Source organism: Pan troglodytes, chromosome 7, assembly GCF_028858775.2.
Source record: "Pan troglodytes isolate AG18354 chromosome 7, NHGRI_mPanTro3-v2.0_pri, whole genome shotgun sequence".
NCBI lineage: Eukaryota > Metazoa > Chordata > Mammalia > Primates > Hominidae > Pan > Pan troglodytes.
In genome coordinates this window covers 20,302,833-20,325,118 of record NC_072405.2, presented here as the reverse complement: position 1 = coordinate 20,325,118, position 22,286 = coordinate 20,302,833, and the positions used below count along the sequence as shown (strand labels likewise).

The window sequence follows — 22,286 nt, the reverse complement described above, 5'->3', positions numbered from 1 at the left end:
TCACCACTTCTTTTGTCCATCAATTTCAATGATCTTCAGTTTGCAGCAGATGCTGAAATCAGCACAGTGTCTAATTGCATGTTCATCAGCATTGCACTTCAGTCTGCAATGATAATATTCTGAAGGACATTCATCATTAGAAATGAAGCTTCCGGCTTTAAGAGGAGAAGACAAATTATATGACACAATATACTTACTTTTTATTTTTAAAGTCTGAAATGTTTTATAATAAATTAAAAACATTAAAGAACTTTCCCAGAAAAACAAAACAACAGCAAAAGAATGCAAGAGAAAAAGTGGAGATGCTGAATCAAGACAAACGATGCTTTCTTCTGTAAAGAGAGTAGTAAATGAGGCAGTAGCTGGAAATGTACAGAATTTTCAATGAGAATTATTACCACATATTTCTACCTAAAATGAATTATCCTGCTTGGGGGTGGTGTAGAGATTCATAATGCAGGAAATAATGTTTAACTTCTGGAGTTAAATTCTTGAAAAAGTCATTGGGGATGGAATCTAGTGTAAGTGGAGGGGTTGGCCTTGAATGAGAGAGTGAAGAGAAGGTAGATTTGGATAACGATAAAACTATGTGTAGAGATATGGTGGTGGGAAAGTGGAAAAGCTATCTTTGGTTGCTTCTCTGTTCTTGGTGAAATGAGAAAAAAGAATCCTTAATTGAGAGAAGGGGTCAGAAGGAGTTGAGTCTTAGTTCCAGCTTCCCAGCGTATTCGGGCTCAAGGCCATGTCTCCTTTACTGAGGAAGTTACTGAGATATGCACAGGAGCCTATAACCCATAATCTCCCATAAATATTCCCTTTAAACCTACCAGTCCTTCCCAAATCCTTTTGTCACAATTTATAAGTTAAAATAATTGCCATGAACAACATCATGAAAGTTTCTCCTTATGTTTTCCTCTACAAGTTTTACAGTCTCAGGTAATTATGTTAAAATGTGTAGTTCATTTTGAGTTGCTTTTTGTGTGTAGTATAAGATACAGGCCCAATTTTATTCTTTTGCATGTGAATATTCAGTTTTCTCAGTACCATGTATTGAAGAAACCGTCTTTTCCCCATTATATATTCTTCACATGTTTGTTGAAGGCCAGTTGACTGTATAAGTGTCGGTTGATTTCTGGGCACTCTATTCTCTTCCAGTGGCCTATATGTCTGTCTTTATGCCAGTAGCACACAGTTTTGATTACTCTATCTTTATAATACATTTTGAAATTAGAAAATGTGATGCCCCTAGCTTTGTTTTTCTTGCTCATTGTTTTGACTCTTCTGGGTCCTTTGTGGTTTTATATGAATTTTAAGATTCTTTTTCCTATTTCTGTCAAGAGTGCATTAGGATTTTGATAGGGATTGTATATAATCTATAAATTGCTTTGAATAGTATGGATATTTTGATATTATTATGTCTTCCAATTCATGAACATACGATATCTTTCCACTGATTTGTGTCTTCTTTAATTTCTTTCATGAATGTCTGCAATTTTTAATGTACTAGTCTTTCATCTTTTTGGTTAAGTTTATTCTTAAGTATCTTATCTTTTTTCTTGCTATTATGAATGGGATTTTCTTTACTTGCTTTCCAGTTGCTTGTTGTTAGTGCTATAGAAACACAACTGATATTTGTATGTTGATTTTCTATCCTGAAACTTTACTGAATTTGTTATTAGTTGTAATAATTTTGGGGGAGTGAAGTTTAGGGTTTTTTACAAAAAAAATGTCATTTTGAAATAGATAATTTTACTCATTCCCACCCCTCAACAGTTTGGATGCCATTTATTTCCTTTTCTTGCCTAATTGTTCTTGCTAGAACTTTTAGTATCATGTTAAATAAATGTGGCAAGAAGGGGCACTTTTGCCTTGTTCCTGATCTTAGAAGAAAAGGTTTTAGTTTTTCACCATTGAGTATGAGTGAAGAATTTCTTTTTACTTTTATTGTAAGGTAGGACTACTGGTGACAAACTCTATTTTTGTTTACCTAAGGAAATTATGGATTTTTACCTTAATTTAAAGGGTAGGTTGGGTGCGATGGCCTGCACCTTTAATCCTGGCACTTTGGGAGGCCAAGGCGGGCGGATCACCTGAGGTCAGGAGTTCGAGACCAGCCTGGCCAACCTAGCGAAACCCAGTCTCTACTAAAAATACAAAATTAGCCAGGCGTGGTGGTGGCTGGCTGAGGCACGAGATTGCTTGGATCCAGGAGGCAGAGGCTGCAGTGAGCCAAGGTCACTGTCACTGCACTCCAGCCTGGGTGACAAAGTGAGACTCTGTCTAAAAAAAAAAAGATAATATTGCTAAGTAGAGAGTTTTAAGATAGTGTTTTTTTTCTCTTTTTTAACATTTTAAATATTTCACTTTCCTCTCTTTTTGCTTATGTGGTTTTAGAGAAGTCTGATGTAATCTTATCCTTGGTTGTCCATAGAAAAAGATTTTTTCCCCTCCTGGCTTCTTTTAAGACTTTTTTTTGTCTTTGATTTTTGGCAGTTTCAATATAATATGCCTATGTTTAAATTTTTTGTATTTATCTTGCATGGTATTCTCTCAGCTTCCTAGATATGTACATTTTGTTTATTTTCAATTCTGGGAAAATTTCAGTCAGAATTTCTTCAAATATTTCTTCTATTCCTTTCTTTCTCCTCCTCCTGATACTTCATTACACATATATTGTTCCTTTTGTAATTGGCCTACGCTTATTAAATATTCTGTTCTTTTTAATTCTTTTTTCTTTGCTTTTAAGTTTTGGAAGTTGCTATTTAAACTTCTTTAAGCTCACTGATTCTTTCCTTGATCATATCAGTCTATTGATGAATTCATCATTATGGGCTAACAAGTGTTCCTCCAAAATTTGTATGTTGAAGTCCCAATCTTCAGTATCTCAGAATGTAATCATATTTGAAGATAAGTTTTTTTTTTTTTTTTTAAGGAGTGATAAAGCTAAAATGAGACTCTCAGGGTATGGCCCTCGTGCAATATGGCTGATGTCCTTATTAGAAGAGGAAGAGACACCAGGAATGCATGTGCGCAGAAAAAATGCCATAAGAGGACATGGCAAGAAGGCAAGCAGCTGCAAGCCAAGACAGGCCTCAGGAGAAACCAAATGTGCTGACATCTTGATCTCAGATTTATAACTTCCAGAACTGTGAGAAAATGAACTTTTGTTATTTAAGGCACCCATTCTGTGGTACTTTCTTATGATAACCCTATAGCAATGCAAGAATGGCCTAATACATCTATATTTATATTGGACAAAATTGACTTTAAGTGAAAAAACATAAAAAGGGACAAAGAAGGCCATCATATAATGATAAAAGGGCCAATTCAACAAGAGGATACAAAAAATTCCAAATATGTATATATATGTACCCACTAGTGGAATACTTAGATATATTAAAAATGTCATTAGAACTAAAGAGAGAGATACACCTCAACATCATGATAACTGAGGGCTTCAATACCCCACTTTCAGCATTGAACAGATCATCTAGGTAGAAAGCTAACAAATAATCATTGAATTTAATCTGTACCACAGACCAAATAGACTTAACAGACATTTACAGAATATTTCATGCAATAGCAGTGGAGTACACATTCTTCTACTCATCACATAGAACATTCTCCAGGCTAGACCACATGTTAAGACACAAAACAAGTTTCAACAAATTTTGAAAAATCAACATTATATCAAGTATATTCTAGACAAAAATAGAATAGAACTAGAAATGAATACTAGGAGGAACTTTGGAAACTATACAGATAACACGGAAATTAAACAACATGCTTCTGAACAACCATTGAGTCAATGAGAAAATTAAGAAGAAAATAACAAATGTTCTTGAAATAAATGCAAATGGAAACACAACATATCAAAACCTATGGAATACAACAAAGACAGTGCTAATAGAGAATTTTATAGCAATAAATGCCTACCGCAAGAACATAGTAAGATTATGAACAAGCTACTATGCACCTCAAGGAACAAGAAAAACAAGATAAAATGAAATCCAAACTTAGGAGAAGGAAAGAAATAATAAAAATCAGAGCAGAACTAAGTGAATTTGAGATTTAAAAAATGCAAAGAATTAATGAAACAAAAAATTGACTTTTGGAAGAGATAAACAGACTTTATAAACTGCTAGCTAGACTAACCAAGAACAAAAGAGAGAATGCCAAATAAATAAAATCAGAAATAAAACAGGAGACATTACAACTGATATAAAAGAAACACAATGGATCATTAGAGTCTGTTATAAGCAACCATATGCTAAATAATCCATACGATGAAATTTTTTTTTACCAACACCGATAATCAATCTAACTTTCCCAAATTAATTTTAAAATCCACCAATACTTTATAATAAATACATATTAAACTGTGGTTTATACCTGAGATTTAGATTATCAATTGACTTATTTATCTTTTCTGAGGCGCATATTACCTCAGAGCATATTTTAAAATGTATTTCAAGATTCCATCATTTATATAATTATACAGAATGATACTTTTCCTCCATGAATGTTGGTGTTTTATATTTTTATTGAGATAGAATTTACTATAAAATTCATTCCTTTAGAGTGTTCCATTTAGTAAGTATCAGTGGATTCTTAAAGTGGGATATACTGATGACCAATGAATGAAGGAATGAAGTACGAATATATGCCACAACATGGATTAATCTTGAAAACATTATGCTAAATGAAAGAAGGCAGACATGAAGGATCACATATTTATTATTCTGTTCATAGTAAATGTCCAGAATAGGAATATACATAGAGACAAAAATGAGATCAGTGGTTGCTAGGGACTGGGAGGAGGAGAGATTTGTTCTTGCGCTTATAAACATATTCTGGAATTAGATAATGGTGAGGGGTGCACAATTTTAAGAATACACTGATAACCACTGAATAGAACACTTTAAGGCAATGAATGTTAGGTAAATTGTGTATCAATAAAAATATAAAAAAACCCACTAACATTCATGGAGGAAAGGCATAATTATTTATAATTATATAAATAAGGGAATCTTGAATCATGCAGTATTATATAAATGAGGGAATCTTGAATCGTGAAGTATTAAAATGTGCTTCAGAAATGATCAATAAGTCAACCAGTAATCTAAATCTCGGGTATAAACCACAGTTTAATATGTTTTTGTTATGGGGTATTGATGAATTTTAAAATTAATTTCGGAAAGTCATATTGATTATTTAATAAATATGCTTATATATAATTGGCTAGTTATGTGGTTAAAAATTAAGGTGGAATCTTAACTCTCACCATACAAAAAGTAATTTCCATATACATTAAATGATATCATATGAGTTTTCTTCAACTTTAAAGGAACACAGAAGCTAGCTCCTTGCCTGGATCAGTGGTGAATTTATCCTGTGAACCAAGGGTTATGGTGGAGTATCCACCTCGTCACCTCTAGCCCTTCTTCTAGTCATCATTCGCTTTTCATTTTTCCAATTCTTTAAATTTCCTGTGTTCTGTGTGCATCCTCTCACCATCTTTTGATCAAACACAACTCTCAAGTAAGTTTATTTTTTATTATTATTATTTTTTGAAACAGGGTCTCACTCTGTTGCCCAGGCTGGTGTGCAGTGGCATGACCTAAGCTGAATGCAGCCTTGACATCTCAGGCTCAAGCGATCCTCCTGCCTATGTTTCCTGAGTAGCCAGAACCACAGGCATGCGCCACTATACCTGACTAAGTTTTTGTATTTTTTTTTTTGTAGAGATGGGGTTTCACCCTGTTGCCCCCACCGGGCTGGTCTAGAACTCCTGAGCTCACCCACCTCAAACTCCCCAAATGCTGGGATTATAGACATGAGCCACTGTGCCCGGCCTCAAGTGAGTTTATCATAGGTTAAATCACTGCAGTGAACCACCTTATTTATTTCTTTAGTATCAACTCTTCAATCCTCTGAGCAGCCTTCATGGTACAGTAAAATCTGCCTGTGCCTAATTTATTTTCAGACTCTTGAAAGACCTTACATTTTCTTTTACTTATATTTTTAGAACTTTGGAATAAAAAAGTTTCTGTCTTACCTGGAGGAACTGTGAACATCAAGGAAAGGACTCCAAAGACAAAAGACAAGACCCTCATGTTTGAATAGGTAAAGCAGGTTAGAGGGAATCAGTAGCTGAGATGAAGAGGACTTCTGTGTACATTCAGTCCTCTGAAGAGGTGAGTTGTTGAGTGATTATTGAACCTTTCAGGAGCAAGAAGATTTCTGTGTTTCAAGGAGATTTTATATCAGGAGAAAGCATGCAATCATCACGACTATCAGTCATTTAAAGTACATTTATCAAAGGTCAACAGAATGTCTGCAAAGGTAGTAGAAAGCACAGCCATGGCAAAGGCAGGAGAGAGACTTGAAATATCAGCATTGTCTTATGCATTCTGGAGGAACTGTAAAAGTTAAGGAAGCAGTTATAGAGGAAAAGCATTCATTTTATTTTTCTGATAATAGGAAGAAGCACGTAATACAACAGCATGCCTATTTATTACTATTTTGGCACCGTGTGTTAGCATGCTTAAGCTATGGAATTAAATATGAAATTATAAACAGACTAGTGAGATACAGAAAAACTTTTATTTGATTATCTTTCTGTCCAATCGATCAAATGAGATAATCTAATTTTTATACTGAAATCTAAGTTAACACAAATTGTTTGCACATCAGTTATGTGTAATTTTAGAGAAATTAAAGAAAGAAGAGTGGGTCTTAGGGAACCTATAATACACTTCGGAAAGAAAATAATATATACAAAGAAATGGCAATGCAACACGAGCATATTTCTGACAAAGAGGCACAAATTACTTCTTAGGCACTAAGGAAATGAACATAAACACCAGAATACTTTGGGTGCCGTAGGGAATGCTTAAAGAGGGTATGAGTAAACTTTATTTATTTATTTATTTTTTATTTAGAGGCAGGGTCTCACACTGTTGCTCATGCTGGAGCGCAGTGGTGCGATCTTGGCTCACTGCAACCTCTGCCTCCCGGTTTCAAGTGATTCTCCTGCCTCAGCCTCCCGAGTAGCTGGGATTACAGGCACACGTCTCCATGCCTGGCTAAGTTTTGTATCTTTAGTAGCAATAGGGTCTTGCCATGTTGGCCAGGCTGGTCTCGAACTCCTGGCCTCAAGTGATCCACCCGCCTCGGCCTCCCGAAGTGCTGGGATTACAGGGGTGAGCCACCACGTCTGGCAGAATATCAACTTCAGAAACTGCAAAGTACATGCACATTCCTGGTCTTACTTGACCTTCATTCCTTTCTAGATGGTCTCACTACAGGTGAAGTAACTTTTCTCAGTACCAAGACGGAAGTTCTCTTTCTGCCATGGCTTCTTCTTGGTGCTACTTCTATAATACTTCAGAGTGTTAGTGAATGGAACACGTGGTTACATTATTTCAGCAGGTCCTACCTGACTTTAGAGACTTTGGAAATGAAATCTTGAGTCAGGGATGGGGAGGTCTTGGGAGAGGCAAACTTCCCAAGTCTTAGCCTAAGAAGGGCCAGTGAGGGGCATGAAAGCTCTGGGGATGTTTTTACCTAAACCTCCATTCAGGTCCTTCCTCCTGAGTTGCTGGGGCAGCGGTGCCTGGACACAAGCCTCTGCCAGCACCCTAGAAACTCAAAGGGGGATCTTAGGGTCATTGTGCTGGTTATTGCTGAATGTTCCATTTACTGAAGCCAGAATGGCCTAGGATCATTAGCATCTCTGATCAAGGATCCAGAATTTACTAATTTTTCTCACCTCTCTGAGAATTATTTCTTTCTTGATCACGAGGAAAAGCTTTGGAAGTACAGTTTACACTGCAAAGCAATACAATTTATGAGAACAAATAACTGAAATCCTTTATGGAACACTAAGGGCATAATTTTCACTGCTTGATATTTTCTATGAACATTTGTTTGTCAGCCTGATGTAGGTTCGTGCAAACGTAATTGCAGTTTTTGCCATTTCTTTCAATGGCCAAAATCCCAATTACGTTTGCACCAACCTAAGAGATTTGGAGCCAGGAGGCAGGCTTGGAATCCTGTCCAGGAAGCCCAAGAACATTGTGTAATCCATGGGCTAGAAGTCGGGGATATCAAAGAAGGGTCAGACGAAGGTTCATTGCATGCTGGGGGTGGACCAGTAGGTACCAGATGAGCATTGAAAGATGGCTTAGATTTCAGAGGGCTTCAGTGAAGAAAGATAAAGTGCTCTGACCAATGACTTTCCTTAAAAGAACACCAAGAAGAAAATCAGATAGCTATCAACCTATCAAATATAAGCTGTCACAGTAGAAGAAGAAAGAAGGCAATTTACCATTAGATAATTAAATTTGACCTAGAAATTATAGCGTTTTATTGCACATAACTCTCCAGGAAGGCACCAGATTTTCAATAAACAATTTATAATCAAGTATTCATTGTTTAATTTCCTTCCCTGCCTTCAGCAGTACTGACAGCTTTGGGGACTTTGATGCATTAATTATCTATTTTTCTTCTTGTTGATGCCGGTTTTCTTTTTCTTATTTATTTATTTATTTGAGACAGAGTCTCACTCTGTTGCCCAGGCTGGAGGGCAGAGGCGTGATCTCAGCTCACTGCAACCTCCACCTCCAGGTTCAAGTGAATCTCCTGCCTCAGCCTCCCACGTAGCTGAGATTACAGGTGTGTGCCACCACACCCAGCTAATTTTTGTATTTTTGGTAGAGATGAAGTTTCACCATGTCGGCCAGGCTGGTCTTGAACTCTTGGCCTCAAGTGATCTGCCTGCCTCTGCCTCCCAAAGTGCTGGGATTACAGCTGTGAGCTATGTGCCCGGCTGCTTCCAGCTTTCTAAATCCATTGTTTTCCTTATTTTAAGTCTGTCAATATCCTCAAGTTCCTCCCATGTTAAAAACAAAACACAAAATTGTCTTTCCTGTATTTAGTTTGTTTTTTTAATGAATGTCCTAGCTTTTCCCTTTCCCCCTCAGGAAAATCATAGTCTCTATGTTTCATTTCCATTTTATCTTTCATTCACTTCTTACCCCACACGTGGCTGACATTTTCCCTCAGCTTTCCATTGAATATACTTTTGCTAAATCACTCACAAGTTTTTCTCTGTATAAGAGTAGACAAACACATATATGCCTATATCCTATATGTATATTTTATTTTTATTGATTCCTAAATATTATTTCATGTAAAATTGGAAAAAATAAGATTATCATGATAATAGATATAAGAAATTACTTGATCACTTAAACGATCATTACTATTTTAGTTTATTTACTTTCCCTTAAATTTCTCTCTCTCTTATTCTTGTGATTCACCTATAGCTTTATTTATTTAATAAGTATTACTTTATTGTAAATATTTTCCTATACTATTTTCAAATACTCCAAAAGAGTAATTTTTACTTTCTGCATAATATTTCATATTATGGATATTTCATAATATATTTATGTAATCACCCTTTCATTGTTGGGCATTGTTTTGTGTTTCTACTTTCACTATGTAAATGTTATGAGATTGTCCCAAGGGGCTTCTCTACTATTTCCAAATCAATTTCTGGCTAGGTCTCCTGACCCAAGTGGCGCTGGAGTTGCAGGTGTGCTTAACTTATATGGAGCGAGTGAAACCTTTAGTTCAATACGTTGTTAATTGAAAGGAGAATCTTAGTATAGACTCTTTTCCAGTAGAGGTAAAAAATGGATAATAACTTTGTTCAACTAGCAAAATAAGAGAAAAAGATAGAAAATAAGGTAAAAATAAATGATAGACATAAAGTCAAACGAAATGAGTAAAATCACTCCATCAGTTGTTAGGAGGCAATTTTTTTTTCTCTTTCTGCACTTGAGTTGATCAAGTCTATAGATAGATTCTCTTCATAGCTATGAGAAGCATATTGGCAGAAGGTTGCTGTCTCTGTCTGTGTAAATCAAGTATTAGCTCTAGCCTGGATGTTCCCTATAAGCTTCAGAATAAAAAAATTCAACTATTTACTTGACATCTACTTTTGGATGTCTAATAAGCAACTCAAGAATTCCAAAATGAATTTTTGATTCATACCGCTTTATCTGTTAATACTCACATTCCCCTTAGTCTTGCTATCTCAATGATGGGCTCATGTACCTAGTTGTTTAGGTTAAAAAACAAAAACGAACAAAAACTCTGAGCATACCTTTGATTCTCTCATTTCATAATTACAACCCATTAGCAAGCCCAGTTCTGTCTTTAAAATATCTCTTTTATTTTTTATTTTTTATAATTTTTGAGACAGAGTTTCACTCTGTTACCTAGGCTGGAATGCAATGGTGCGATCTCTGCACACTGCAACCTCTGCTTCCCAGGTTCAAGCGATTCTTGTGTCTCAGCCTCCCGAGTAACTGGGATTACAGGTGCTAGCTACCAATTCTCAGCTAATTTTTGTATTTTTTTTTTTTTTTTCTTGTGGAGATGGAGTTTCGCCATGTTGGTTAGGCTGTTCTCAAACTCCTGTCCTCAGATGATCCGCCTGCCTTGGCCTCCCAAAGTGCTGGGATTATGGGTGTGAGCCACTGGGCCCGGCCTAAAATGTGTCTTAAATCCAACCTTTGTTCACTTCCTCTGTCATTGCACCATTGTCCAAGTCACTAGTGTCTCTGGAGAGAGCCCTCTAACTTGTCTCTATGTTTCTGTGAGAGCTTTGCATACTCTAATTTATGTTCAGACACCAGAGATATGTTTCTAAAATGCAAATTAAATCAAATTATTTCGTTATTGAGAATCTAATTATGTTTTTTAAAAAAACTACATAGAATAAATCCAGTCTGTTTACATGGCACATAATGTCCTACTTGATTTGGTTGCTGAATATTTCTCCAATCTTTTTTTTCCCGCTACTGTTCCCTCTTTTCATTCTGTTCCACACGTATTAGTTTTCTTGCTCTTCCATAAACATTTCAAACTCATTTCTACCTCATAGCCTCTGTTTTTACTATTACCATTGCAAGGATTATTCTTTTCTAAGATATTTCTATGGAAACTCTGTCCCCCTATTTCATTCAGTCTTTGTTCCTGTGTCACCATCTCAGAGAGGCTTTCCATGATTATTGAATAAATTATAAAATAAAATTGATATCGAAAAGGGCATGCTCCCTGCAGCAATTTGCTAATATCAGAAATCAATAACAATAAGATATATTCCCAGATTCATACACAGAGATATTAAAACACAATACATTCCTACATAACACTTGGGCTAAGGCATACATAAAAATGAATACAAAATAATTAGATCTGAAAAAACGGAAAGCACTATGAATGAAATCCTGTGGATTGCAGCCAAAGTGGTATAAAAAGGGACATTTATGGTCTTCAAGACATTTACTAGAATTCATGAAAGTATGAAAGCAGCGAACTGCTCAACTGAAGAATCGAAATAAATAACAAAATAAAAAGAAGAAAAACCTGAAACAAAATAGGAGGCAATAAACAAAAATAATATCACACATAAATAAGGAACAAAACAAAGCAGGAAACATTGTAGAGTTATTTAGTAAGACCACTAGGTAGTTTATGGGAAGTTTCATATATTAGTTGAGTCTTAGGAAAACATCATGAGAAAAAGAGAAAAAAAAAATACAGGGAAGAAAAGGAACATAAACTACAGATAGGGAAGAGCTTTGATATCACGATAAAATCCTTTAAACCCTCTATCCTGAATAAGTGAATGAAATGGACACTTTTGGGAAAATACAAATGAATAATATTGACCAAAAGAAACTTACAAGTGGTCAATGTTCTATACTTTTACATCCAAAAGGTGCTAGAACTAGCAAGATTTTATGTACAATCCTGAAGGAATAGATAATTCCTATTTCTTTTTTTGTTTTTTTGAGACGCAGTCTTGCTCTGTCACCCAGGCTGGAGTGCAGTGGCGCGATCTCGACTCACTGCAAGCTCCGCCTCCCAGGTTCACGCCATTCTCCTGCCTCAACCTCCCGAGTAGCTGGGACTACAGGCGCCCGCCAACAACCCCGGCTATTTCTTTTAGGTATTTTTTAGTAGAGATGGGGTTTCCTCCTGTTAGCCAGGATGGTCTCGATCTCCTGATCTCGTGATCCACCCGCCTCGGCCTCCCAAAGTGTGATAATTCCTACTTCTTAAGAATAATTGAGATTACACATTGAGCTAGGTGGTTACTCAACACATTTTATGAAAGAGAATAAGCACAATATAGAAATTTCACAGGGGTAGTGTATTAGTTATTGTTGCATAACAAGGTATTCCAAAATGTAGTGGCTTAAAACAACAAACTGATTATCACAAGTTTCTGTGGGATGAGGCTTAACTGGGTGCTTTTGGCTAAAGGTCTGTGTTGAGGTTGCAGACAAAAGCTGTCAGCTGGGGCCACATTTTAATCTGAAGACTAGGATTGTGGGGGTTATATATAAACTCATTCACTGGCTTTTTTCATGCAGCATAGTGTTGTGGAAGTTCATCCATGATGTATAATCTATTAGTATTTGTTCTTTTTTATTATGAAATACTATTTCTCCGTAGAGATATAGTAAATTATGTTTATCCATATACTAATATATGGGATACAAACCTAAGAATAGTATCATTAAATTGCATGATATATTCATATTTATCAGTTTTAAGAAAAGGCCAAACTATTTACCAAAGCGGTGATACTATTTTATATTTCCATCAGCATTGTAAAGGGCCCTCATTTAGCCACATCTTCATGGACATATTTTATCACTGGTCATTTTTATTATAGTTATTCTAGTGTGTGTTAAGTGGCTTCTCATTCTGCTTTTAATTTGCATTTCACTAATGACTAATGATTCTGATCATCTTTTCATGTGTTTATGCCCATTCACATATTTTCTTTGGTGAAATGTGTACTCAAATCTTTTGCCTGTTATCTTATTTATTAACAAATTATTAATTATAAATTGATAAATTATAGTTGTCTTGTTTATTGGGTACAAAGTGATGTTATGATTTATGAATTCAATGTGGAATAATTAGATCATGGTAATTAACACACCAATCACCTAAAATCATGATTTTTTTGTCTTGAGAATGGTTGAAATGTATTCTCTTGGCAATTTTGAAATGTATAACACATTTTTTACTATATTCACCGTTCTGTGCAGTATATCTTAAAGAAACCTAATTCTCTTGTCCAGTTGAGGCTTTGTACTGTTTGACCACGATATCCTCATCCCTTTACCATCCCCAGCCTCTGGTAACCACTGTTCTACTCTCTGCTTATTTGAGTTCGATTGTTTTAGATTCCACAAATAAGTGAAACATGTAATATTTGTCTTTCTGTGCCAGGCTTATTTCACTTAGCGTAATGTTCTCCAATTCCATCTTTGTTGCTGCAAATAAAAAAGTTTCTTTTCTTTAAGGTAGAATAGTATTCTACTGTGTATATATACCATATTTTCTTTATCCATTTATCTGTTGAGAGACACTTAGGTTGATTCCAAAACTTGACTATTGCAAAAAGTGCTGCAATGAACATGGAAATGCAGACATCTCTTCAATATACAAATTTCAAGTCTTTTCAGTAAATACCCAGACCTGAGATTGCTAGGTCATATGTAATTTTATTTTTATTTTTGTTGAGAAACTTATAAGTTTTCCATAATGGCTACACTAATTTACATTCCTACAACAGTGTGCAAGTGTTCCCTTTTCTACACATCCTCTCCAACACCTGTTACATTTCCTCTTTTGGGTAGTAGCCATTCTAGCAGGTGTGAGGTGATATCTCATTGTGGTTTTAATTTCCATTTCCCTAATGATGAGTGATGTTGAACACTTTTTCATATGTTAATTGGTCATTTGTATGTCTTCTTTTGAGAAATGTCTATTCACTTCCCATGCCCAATTTTTAATTGGACTATTTGTTTTCTTTCTGTAGAGTTGTTTGAGTTCCTTATAAATTTTGTCTATTAACCCCTTATCAGATGTATGGCTTGCAAATATTTTCTCCCAATCTGTAGATTGTCTCTTTAATCGTTTTCTTTGGTGTGCATAAGCTTTTTATTTTGATTATTATTGAATTTGTCTATTTTTGCTTGCATTGTCTGTGCTTTTGCCGTTAGAACTTAAGTTAGAACTTAAAATGCCCAATGTCAGGTGCAGCAGGTTTCTCACCTCAAGGGACAAGAGAACAAAGCCAGGAGCCTGGTACCAGCTTCCCAGGATTAGGGCACACAGCCTAGGAGTAATGAGCTGAGCCTTGGCCCCCAGAAGTTTCCCAGAAATGAAGCCAATCAACGGAACCCACTTTATGCCACAATCAAAATGTCAAAGTTGTCAAAGAATATAAGAGCAAAAACCCCATCCAAAGGACAGTGATATGGTTTGGCTCTGTGTCCCCACCCAAATGTCAACTTGAATAAATCCCCATGTATCAAGGGCAGGACCAGATGGAGATAACTTAATCGTGGGGGTGGTTCCCCCATGAGTGAGCTCTCATGAGATCTGATGATTTTATAAATGGGAATTCCCCTGCACAAGCTCTCTTGCCTGACACCACGTAAGACGTAATTTTGCTCCTCATTTGCCATGATTGTTAGGCCTCCCCAGCCTAACAATGTGGAATTGTGAGCAAATTAAACCTCTTTCCTTATAAATTACACAGTCTCTGGTATGTCTTTATTACCAGCTTGTGAACAGATTAATACAGACAGTGACACCAAAGATTAAAGAAACATCAGTCTACACAGATTAAAAAGAAGCAGCACAAGAACTCTGGCAACTCAAAAAACCAGAGTGTCCTCTTACCTTCAAGGGACTGCAGTAGTTCCCCAGCAATGGTTCTTAACTGGGTTGAAATGACAGATATATAATTTAGAATCAATATAGGAATGAAGATCATCGACGTTCAGGAGAAAGTTGAAACCAAATTCAAGGAATCTAAGGAATCTAATAAAATGATATGAGTTGAAAGACAAAATAGCCCTTTTAAGAAAGAACAAAACTTATCTGATAGATATGAAAAATGCTCTATGAGAATTTAATAATACAATCACAAGTGTTAACAGCAAAATAGGCCATGCTGATGCACACGTATGTTTATTGCAGCACTATTCACAATTGCAAGACTTGGAACCAACCCAAATGCCCATCAGTGATAGACTGGATTAAGAAAATGTGGCACACATACACCATGGAATATTATGCAGCCATAAGAAAAGGATGACTCCATGTCCTTTGTAGGGACATGCATGAAGCTGGAAACCGTCATTCTCAGCAAACTATCCCAAGGACAGAAAACCAAACACCGCATGTTCTCACTGATAGGTGGGAATTGAACAATGAGAACACTTGGACACAGGAAGGGGAACATCACACACTGAGGCCTGTCATGGGGTAGTGGGAGGGGGGAGGGATAGCATTAGGGGATATACTTAGTGTAAATTACGAGTTAATGGGTGCAGCACACCAGCATGGCACATGTATACATATGTAACAAACCTGCACGTTGTGCACATGTACCCTACAACTTAAAGTATAATAATAATAATTTAAAAAGGCCATGCTGAGGGAAGAATCTCAGAGATTGAAGACTTGTTCAGTTAGACAAAAATAAAGAAAAAAGAATTCAAAATAATGAACAAACTTCTGAGAAATATGGAATTATGTTAAGCGACCAGATATATGACTCACTGGCATCCCTGAAAGAGCAGGAGAGAAAGAAAACAACTTGGGAAACATATTTGAGGATATCTTCCATAAAAATTTCCCCAAACTCACTAGAGAGGTTGATTCAAATTTAGGAAATGCAGAGAACGCCTGCAAGATACTACACAAGACAACCATCCCCTAGACATATGTCATCAGATTCTCCAAGGTCGACATGAAAGAAAAGGTATTAAAGGCAGCTAGAGAAAAGGAGCAGGTAACCCACAAAGGGAATCCCATTAGGCTAACAGTGGACTGTTAAGCTGAAACTCTATAAGCCAGAAGAGATTGTGGGCCTACATTCAGCATTCTTAAAGACAAGAAATCCCAACCAAGAATTTTATATCCATCTAAACTAAACTTTACAAGCAAAGGAGAAATAAAATCCTTTTCAGACAAGCAAATGCTAAGGAAATTTGTTACCATCAGACATGCCTTACCAGAGGTCCTTAAGGGAGTGCTAACTATGGAAATGAAAGAGTACCAGCCACCACAAAACACAATTAATTACATAGATATTGACACTATAGAGCAACACACAATGAAGTCTGCATAATAACCAGCTAACAACACAATAACAGGATCAACTCCACACATAGCAATATTAACCTTGAACATAAATGGACTAAATGCCCTACTTAAAAGGCACAAAGTGGCAAGTGGGATAAAGAAGCAAGCCCCAAATGTATGCTGTCTTCAGTGTGATTGCATGTGAGACCCATCACTCATAGGCTCAAAGTAAAGGCTCAAAGAAAGATCTGCCAAGCAAATGGGAAACAAAAAAGCAGGGGTTGCCATTCTAATTTCAGACAAAACAGACTTTAAGCCAACAAAGATAGAGATAGACAAAGAAGGGCATTACATAATGGTAAAGGGTTCAATTCAACAAGAAGACTTAGCTATCTTAAATATATATGTACCCAAGACAAGTGTGCGCAAATTCATAAAACAAGTTATTAGGGACCTACAAAAAGACTTAGATAACCACACAGTAGTGGTGGGAGACTTCAACACCTCACTGACAGCATTCGACAGATCATCGAGAGAGAAAACTAACAAAGATATTTAGGCCCTAACTCAACACTTGACCAAATGGACCTAAAAGACATCTACAGAACAGTCCACCCAACAACAGAATACACATTCTTCTCATCTGCACATGGTACACACTCTAAAATCAACCATGTGATTGGCCATAAAACAATAATCAGCAAATTCAAAAAACTCGAAATTATACCAACCACACTCTCTGACCACATCCCAATAAAAATAGAAATAAATATTAGGAAAATCACTAAAAACCATACAATTACATGGAAATTAAACAACCTGCTCCTGAATGACTTTTGGGAATGACTTTTGAGGCTGCATCTGGAACCACATGTACGCAGGGCTGCAGCAGGTTCCACAGGCAGATGGCGGTGTTTCTGTGTTCATGGCCAGGTCTATGATTGGTGAGCCTACTCCCAGGGACATGGGCCTGCCTTCTCAAAGCAGTTTTCCTTGGTCTTGGGCTCTAGTGGGTTGTCATGAGCTCCTGACTGGGTCCTGATGTTCCCACAAAGAGATTTTATCCATGGATTGTTGCAAAATCAGTGTTCTGTGGGTGGATGAAGGCTGGGGACTTTCTACTTAGCCATCTTACAGATGTTCTGTTTCATTTGTTCTTTGATTTCTTTATCTTGTTTTTTTCATGTAGTTGGGTCATTGTGATTCTTCAATTTTTCTTGTTATTAAACTGTTGTGTTATTTAAGAGTTGCTTTAGTGTTCATAGTATTGCTCTTTAACCCATCACAGTCTATCATTGGGTGTCATACTACTTTACATCTAATATAAAAACCTTTCAAGGTTATATGAGCTATGGTTCTTACAGCAGCAAAAATATTTTATTTTGTATTTTGAATATGGAAATTGCAATCTTTTTCTAATGATAGTAAAATCCATTTTACTTGGACTATTTTCAAGTATTTTTGTGACTTGCCATTTATTCGGAAACTCTATTGTCTCCTTCATATCAAATTTTCCAGAAAGATAGAAAGAACAAAACAAATTTCTAAATGTATAACTGGCAAAGATCTGAGAGTATCTCAAGCTTTCATGATATATAGTATTTTCTTTTCTTTTTTTTTTTTTTTTTTTGAGATGGAGTCTCGCTCTGTCGCCCAGGCTCGAGTGCAGTGGCACAATCTCGGCTCACTGCAACCTCTGCCTCCTGGGTTCAAGCGGTTCTCCTGCCTCAGCTTCTTTAGTAGCTGGGATTACAGGCACCCACCATCATGGCTGGCTAATTTTTGTATTTTTAGTAGAGACGAGGTTTTGCCTTGTTGGCCAGGCTGGTCTTGAACTCCTGACCTCGGCCTCCCAAAGTGTTGGGATTACAGGTGTGAGCCACTGCGTCCGGCCTGCCTTTGCCTTTATATAACAAGAAAATTAATTCCTTTGGGGTTTATCAACTATGCCCTCATAAATTAGTATCAATATAATATGTTCCATGCACAGAATCATATCATTGTATACAGTAAACATGGCCTTCTCCAGAAGATATAGTCAAGTACTCCAACAGATTGCATGTAATTCACCCAGTCTTATTATCAAAAGGCACAGACAGCCTTTTCCCAGAAATCTTTTAAATGTCCCTAAAACGTGGATTTCTGCACCTCTGGATGAGATATCAGAGCAATATTGCCCTAAAATCTCAATGGTTAAGATATGGTCAGGTATTTGTAACAACTAGCACAGCAGTAAAAAAACCAAAGGGGTTATCTCTAGATCTATATGTTTCAGATAAAGAGATATAATTCATCTTTGGATTGTCAGAAGACTTTTCTGAACTATTGTTTTATATGTGAAGCTGTCTTATTTTTGAAAGTTTACAGGCAAAGGTCTCTACTTGAGTGAATTTTCTAACTCCTATTTACTTTCAACTTTAACTGATAATTTCTTTACTATAGTGGTTTTCAACTAGGGACAATGTTGCCCTCAGAGGACTTTTAGTAATGTGTAGAGATTTTTATTTGTTTGTTTGTTTGTTTATTTATTTTTTGGTCACAGGTGGGAGAAATATTTTAGAGGAAAGAGAGGCTGCTAAACATCCTACAATATACAGGAAAGCTCCCCACAGCAAAAAAAAAAAAAAAAATTGTTCTTCTCAAAATGTTGACAGTGCTGGAGATCAGACACATTGCTCTACTTTATATTGTATTGTCTGTCACTGAACTTCTTTATTAAATGGCCAATACTGTATGGTAAAATCGAGAGTATTATCCGAAAGAAAATTAAGAAAAACAATCAGAATTAGAAATTAGAGGCTCCTCTGCCTGTGGAATACCCATTCTTTTATTCCTTTACTTTCTTAATAAACTTTCACTTAAAAAAAAAAAAAGAAATTAGACTTTCTGGACTGATTCTGTTTGTTCCTTATATTTTTCATTTCCCTTACCTGTTTTTTCTCCTTGCTCAGATATAAAAAACGTTCTGTCCAGGTGCGGTGGCTCACGCCTGTAATCCCAGCACTTTGGGAGGCCGAGGCGGGCAGATCACGAGGTCAGGAGATCGAGACAATCCTAGCTAACACGGTGAAACCCCGTCTCTACTAAAAATACAAAAAATTAGCCAGGCTTGGTGGCGGGCGCCTGTAGTCCCAGCTACTTGGGAGGCTGAGGCTGGACAATGGCGGGAATCCGGGAGGTGGAGCTTGCAGTGAGCTGAGATCGCGCCACTGCACTCCAGCCTGGGTGACAGAGCGAGACTCTCTCTCAAAAAAAAAAAAAAAAAAAAAAAAAAAGTTCTTTTTGCTTCAGTGAGTTGAGATGTTATATTAATTCAATGTCAAGTCTCTGAAGAAACTTTCCCTAATTCACTAAGACGGAGAATAAGAAATGAGTGGTGACTTTTTTTTTTTTTTTTTTTTTTTTTGCTTACATTTAATAGAAAAATTTGGACTTGACAAGGGGAAGATAATTTCATTTCAGGCAGTAATTCATTTGGATTCTAATGTCTTTGGGCTTTAACATAGAGATAGAAGAGATTCAATCTTTGAACTTCAATTTATGCCTAGAAATTTTATAAGAACACTTGTTTATATTCAAATGTGGGAAGTTTTTCTTTTTTAGCATTTTAATATAGGAGGGTATTTATGACTTTTAAAGTCTCTTAATGTCATTTAATTATCAAAGAATCTCTAATGTGCTACAGTGGATAATGTAGTGGCACATAACTTAAGATGGCAAAGAAGAGAAGATGTAAATTTTCAGCTATGTGTAAAATGTATATGGTAAAAATTGTATTAGTGTATTATTCTGAGATTAGCTTAGCATCTGATCTCAGAGTAACATGCCGTTCATGAGTGATTCTGAGAAGATATAGAAAAAGTAATGACTAGTATTGAAGAAACAGATCCATGAAGATGAGATTAGAGTTATTTTAATAGACTCCTGACATCTCCTCTGCATAGGGAGATAACCCATCCTCCCCTGATTCATTGACCATAAGCTCTGTGGTTAAAAAAATACAAACTCTTGAATTTTGTTTGTGGGGTAATTTGGCCTCATTCTAGATGTTTTCCATCTTTGTGACACTCATGCCATGTCATACTCCTGGTATCCTCCCTGCCCTTTAATTTTCTTGGCCCCAGGAAATGGAGTTATCTGATGGAGAGTTTGGAAAGAACTAACCAGGCTTGCTGAGTTAGCAACTCTTCAGCTCTACAGCTCCTCCTAGTGAGCCTACTTGTAAAAAGCGGGTCTTCTTTTCTACTTCTCTAGGGGCAGGGGGCAGTAGAGGGGAGACCTGCTTCAAGTGCTGGAGTGACTGGAATGGTCATGCGCCTAATTCTCAGGTGAAATGTTAGCAAGGTCACATGATTAGCAGGCTTTAACCCATATTATCTAAGTAGGTCTCTATTAGTAATGAAAATGATATTTGTTCAGAACTGGATGAGGAAGCAGACTGACATTGCACTTCAAATAATCAAACACTGCCTACTGATACTTCATATTCTTATTGTTTTACATATTTAATATTTTTATCTTTTTTTCTTAGAAACATATTTTTTATAAGTACCTGTAGGGTATGAGATTCTTCTGTTATTTATTTTATTCTTATAGTTCTTAAGAGGCTTGCATGTGCATCAAGAAGAAATGCTCCAGGAGGCAGTCAGTACACATGGGATTAGGTCAACATTTATTTCCAGTCAAGGAAGAATAAGAAATTGGGTTAAAAAGGAGTCTGCAAAATTTATCCATCCATTCTGGAGTTCAAAGGGCTTAACGTTTGCTCCCACCTAAGGAGATTTTCCTTTGGGAACCGGAGTTGGATAGGGCTCAAGTATCCACCACCTTCTACAACATTTTTTTCCTTCATTACATATACCAATGGTATCATCTAGTGTGCGGCATAGTTTGTCTCTGCACACCCCTTTCAAAGCAATACTGTTTTTGTCCTGGAATAATGCCAGTCTTTCCTACACAGGAAGAGATTTAAGAACATCATTAATTCACTATTGAAAATATACATAAAAGAATAAACCCCCAGAAGAATGGCTTTGGGATAGGAAAGAAAACATTGTCTATATGAAAGGATCAGACCCGCAGACAGAAACAGCGCCTTTTTATGGGAAGGGAGCTAAGATTGCAGATTATACACACCTTGGAGGAAATAGGCCAATTTCTAAAATCCTTTAAAGGGATTGTCCTCCCCTAGCGCAGTACATTTTGAAATGTGTGGGACCATTTGTTCTTGCCACCATGCCTAGGGAAGGTGTCTTTGGTATTTAGCAGATAGCACAGCATTGCTAAATTTTTCACCTAAGGAATTGTCTTGCACCAAACACCAACAATGCCACCACTAAGAAACAGTTTCGAAGGAAGTATGTGTCCCTCCAAATTCCCATCTGTGCATACATCGTCCCTATCAAATGGTTCATGTTCATATCTTCATCTCCTTTCATAGAAAGCCTATCAATCCTTGAGATTTTATCTAAACTAATTTCCTCATTTCAGGACTATGTAAGAAATACCTTTCATATGTTGCTCAATACCTCATAGATAGATGGAGGGATGGATAGATAGATAGAAAGATAGATAGATAGATAGACAGACAGACAGACAGACACCTGGAGAGAATTACTCACAGAGCTAAAAGGTATTTTCCCTTAAGTGTATCCACATGTTCTCTTAATTCATCTGGTTGTTGAGAAGCATATGGCTAAGGGTGTGCTCTAATTCAGTAGTTTTCTCTATGCTTGCTATCCTTTCTCTTGCCTTCTCAGCACAACCATAGTTTATTTTTCCTACTGTATATCACTGCAGATGTTATATAAGAAAAACACTTTTGCTGATGTTCATTAACAGACATTAGTTCCTGAACCAGCCTGTTAACACACCTGGATCTTATTTTGTTTTTACTGGCCTCTAATATACTACCTCTGGCTTCTTTGCTTCTGTAGATGAGTAACAGTTTGGTGGCCATTTCAGCTCTCAGTCTTTTTGTTGTTGCTTGTTATTGTTTTGTATTTAAACTAGGCTATCATTGTTGTTTCTCTACTCTGTAGAAATAGATCCATAGCCAGAAAAACCAATGCAGCCTTTTGGAACTG

General features: G+C 36.5%; 1 protein-coding gene across 1 annotated transcript; it reads right to left on the bottom strand.

Annotated features, from left to right (window-relative positions):
• On the bottom strand, positions 1 to 6,153 carry LOC134806915 (beta-defensin 131A-like). The gene is made up of 2 exons (XM_063816149.1): positions 6,059 to 6,153; positions 1 to 155 (listed from the first exon to the last, which is right to left on the bottom strand). The coding sequence occupies exons 1-2, from the start codon at positions 6,114 to 6,116 to the stop codon at positions 1 to 3; spliced, it is 213 nt and encodes a 70-aa protein (XP_063672219.1). The 5' UTR covers positions 6,117 to 6,153.
• Between the last annotated feature and the right edge of the window lie 16,133 nt (positions 6,154 to 22,286).

Excerpts from the sequence above, each read along its gene's own strand:
- LOC134806915 (XM_063816149.1), bottom strand. The coding sequence starts at position 6,116 with ATGAGGGTCTTGTCTTTTGTCTTTGGAGTCCTTTCCTTGATGTTCACA. Across the intron at positions 156-6,058 it reads GATGTTCACAGTTCCTCCAG|CCGGAAGCTTCATTTCTAAT; the intron begins GTAAGACAGAAA and ends CTCCTCTTAAAG.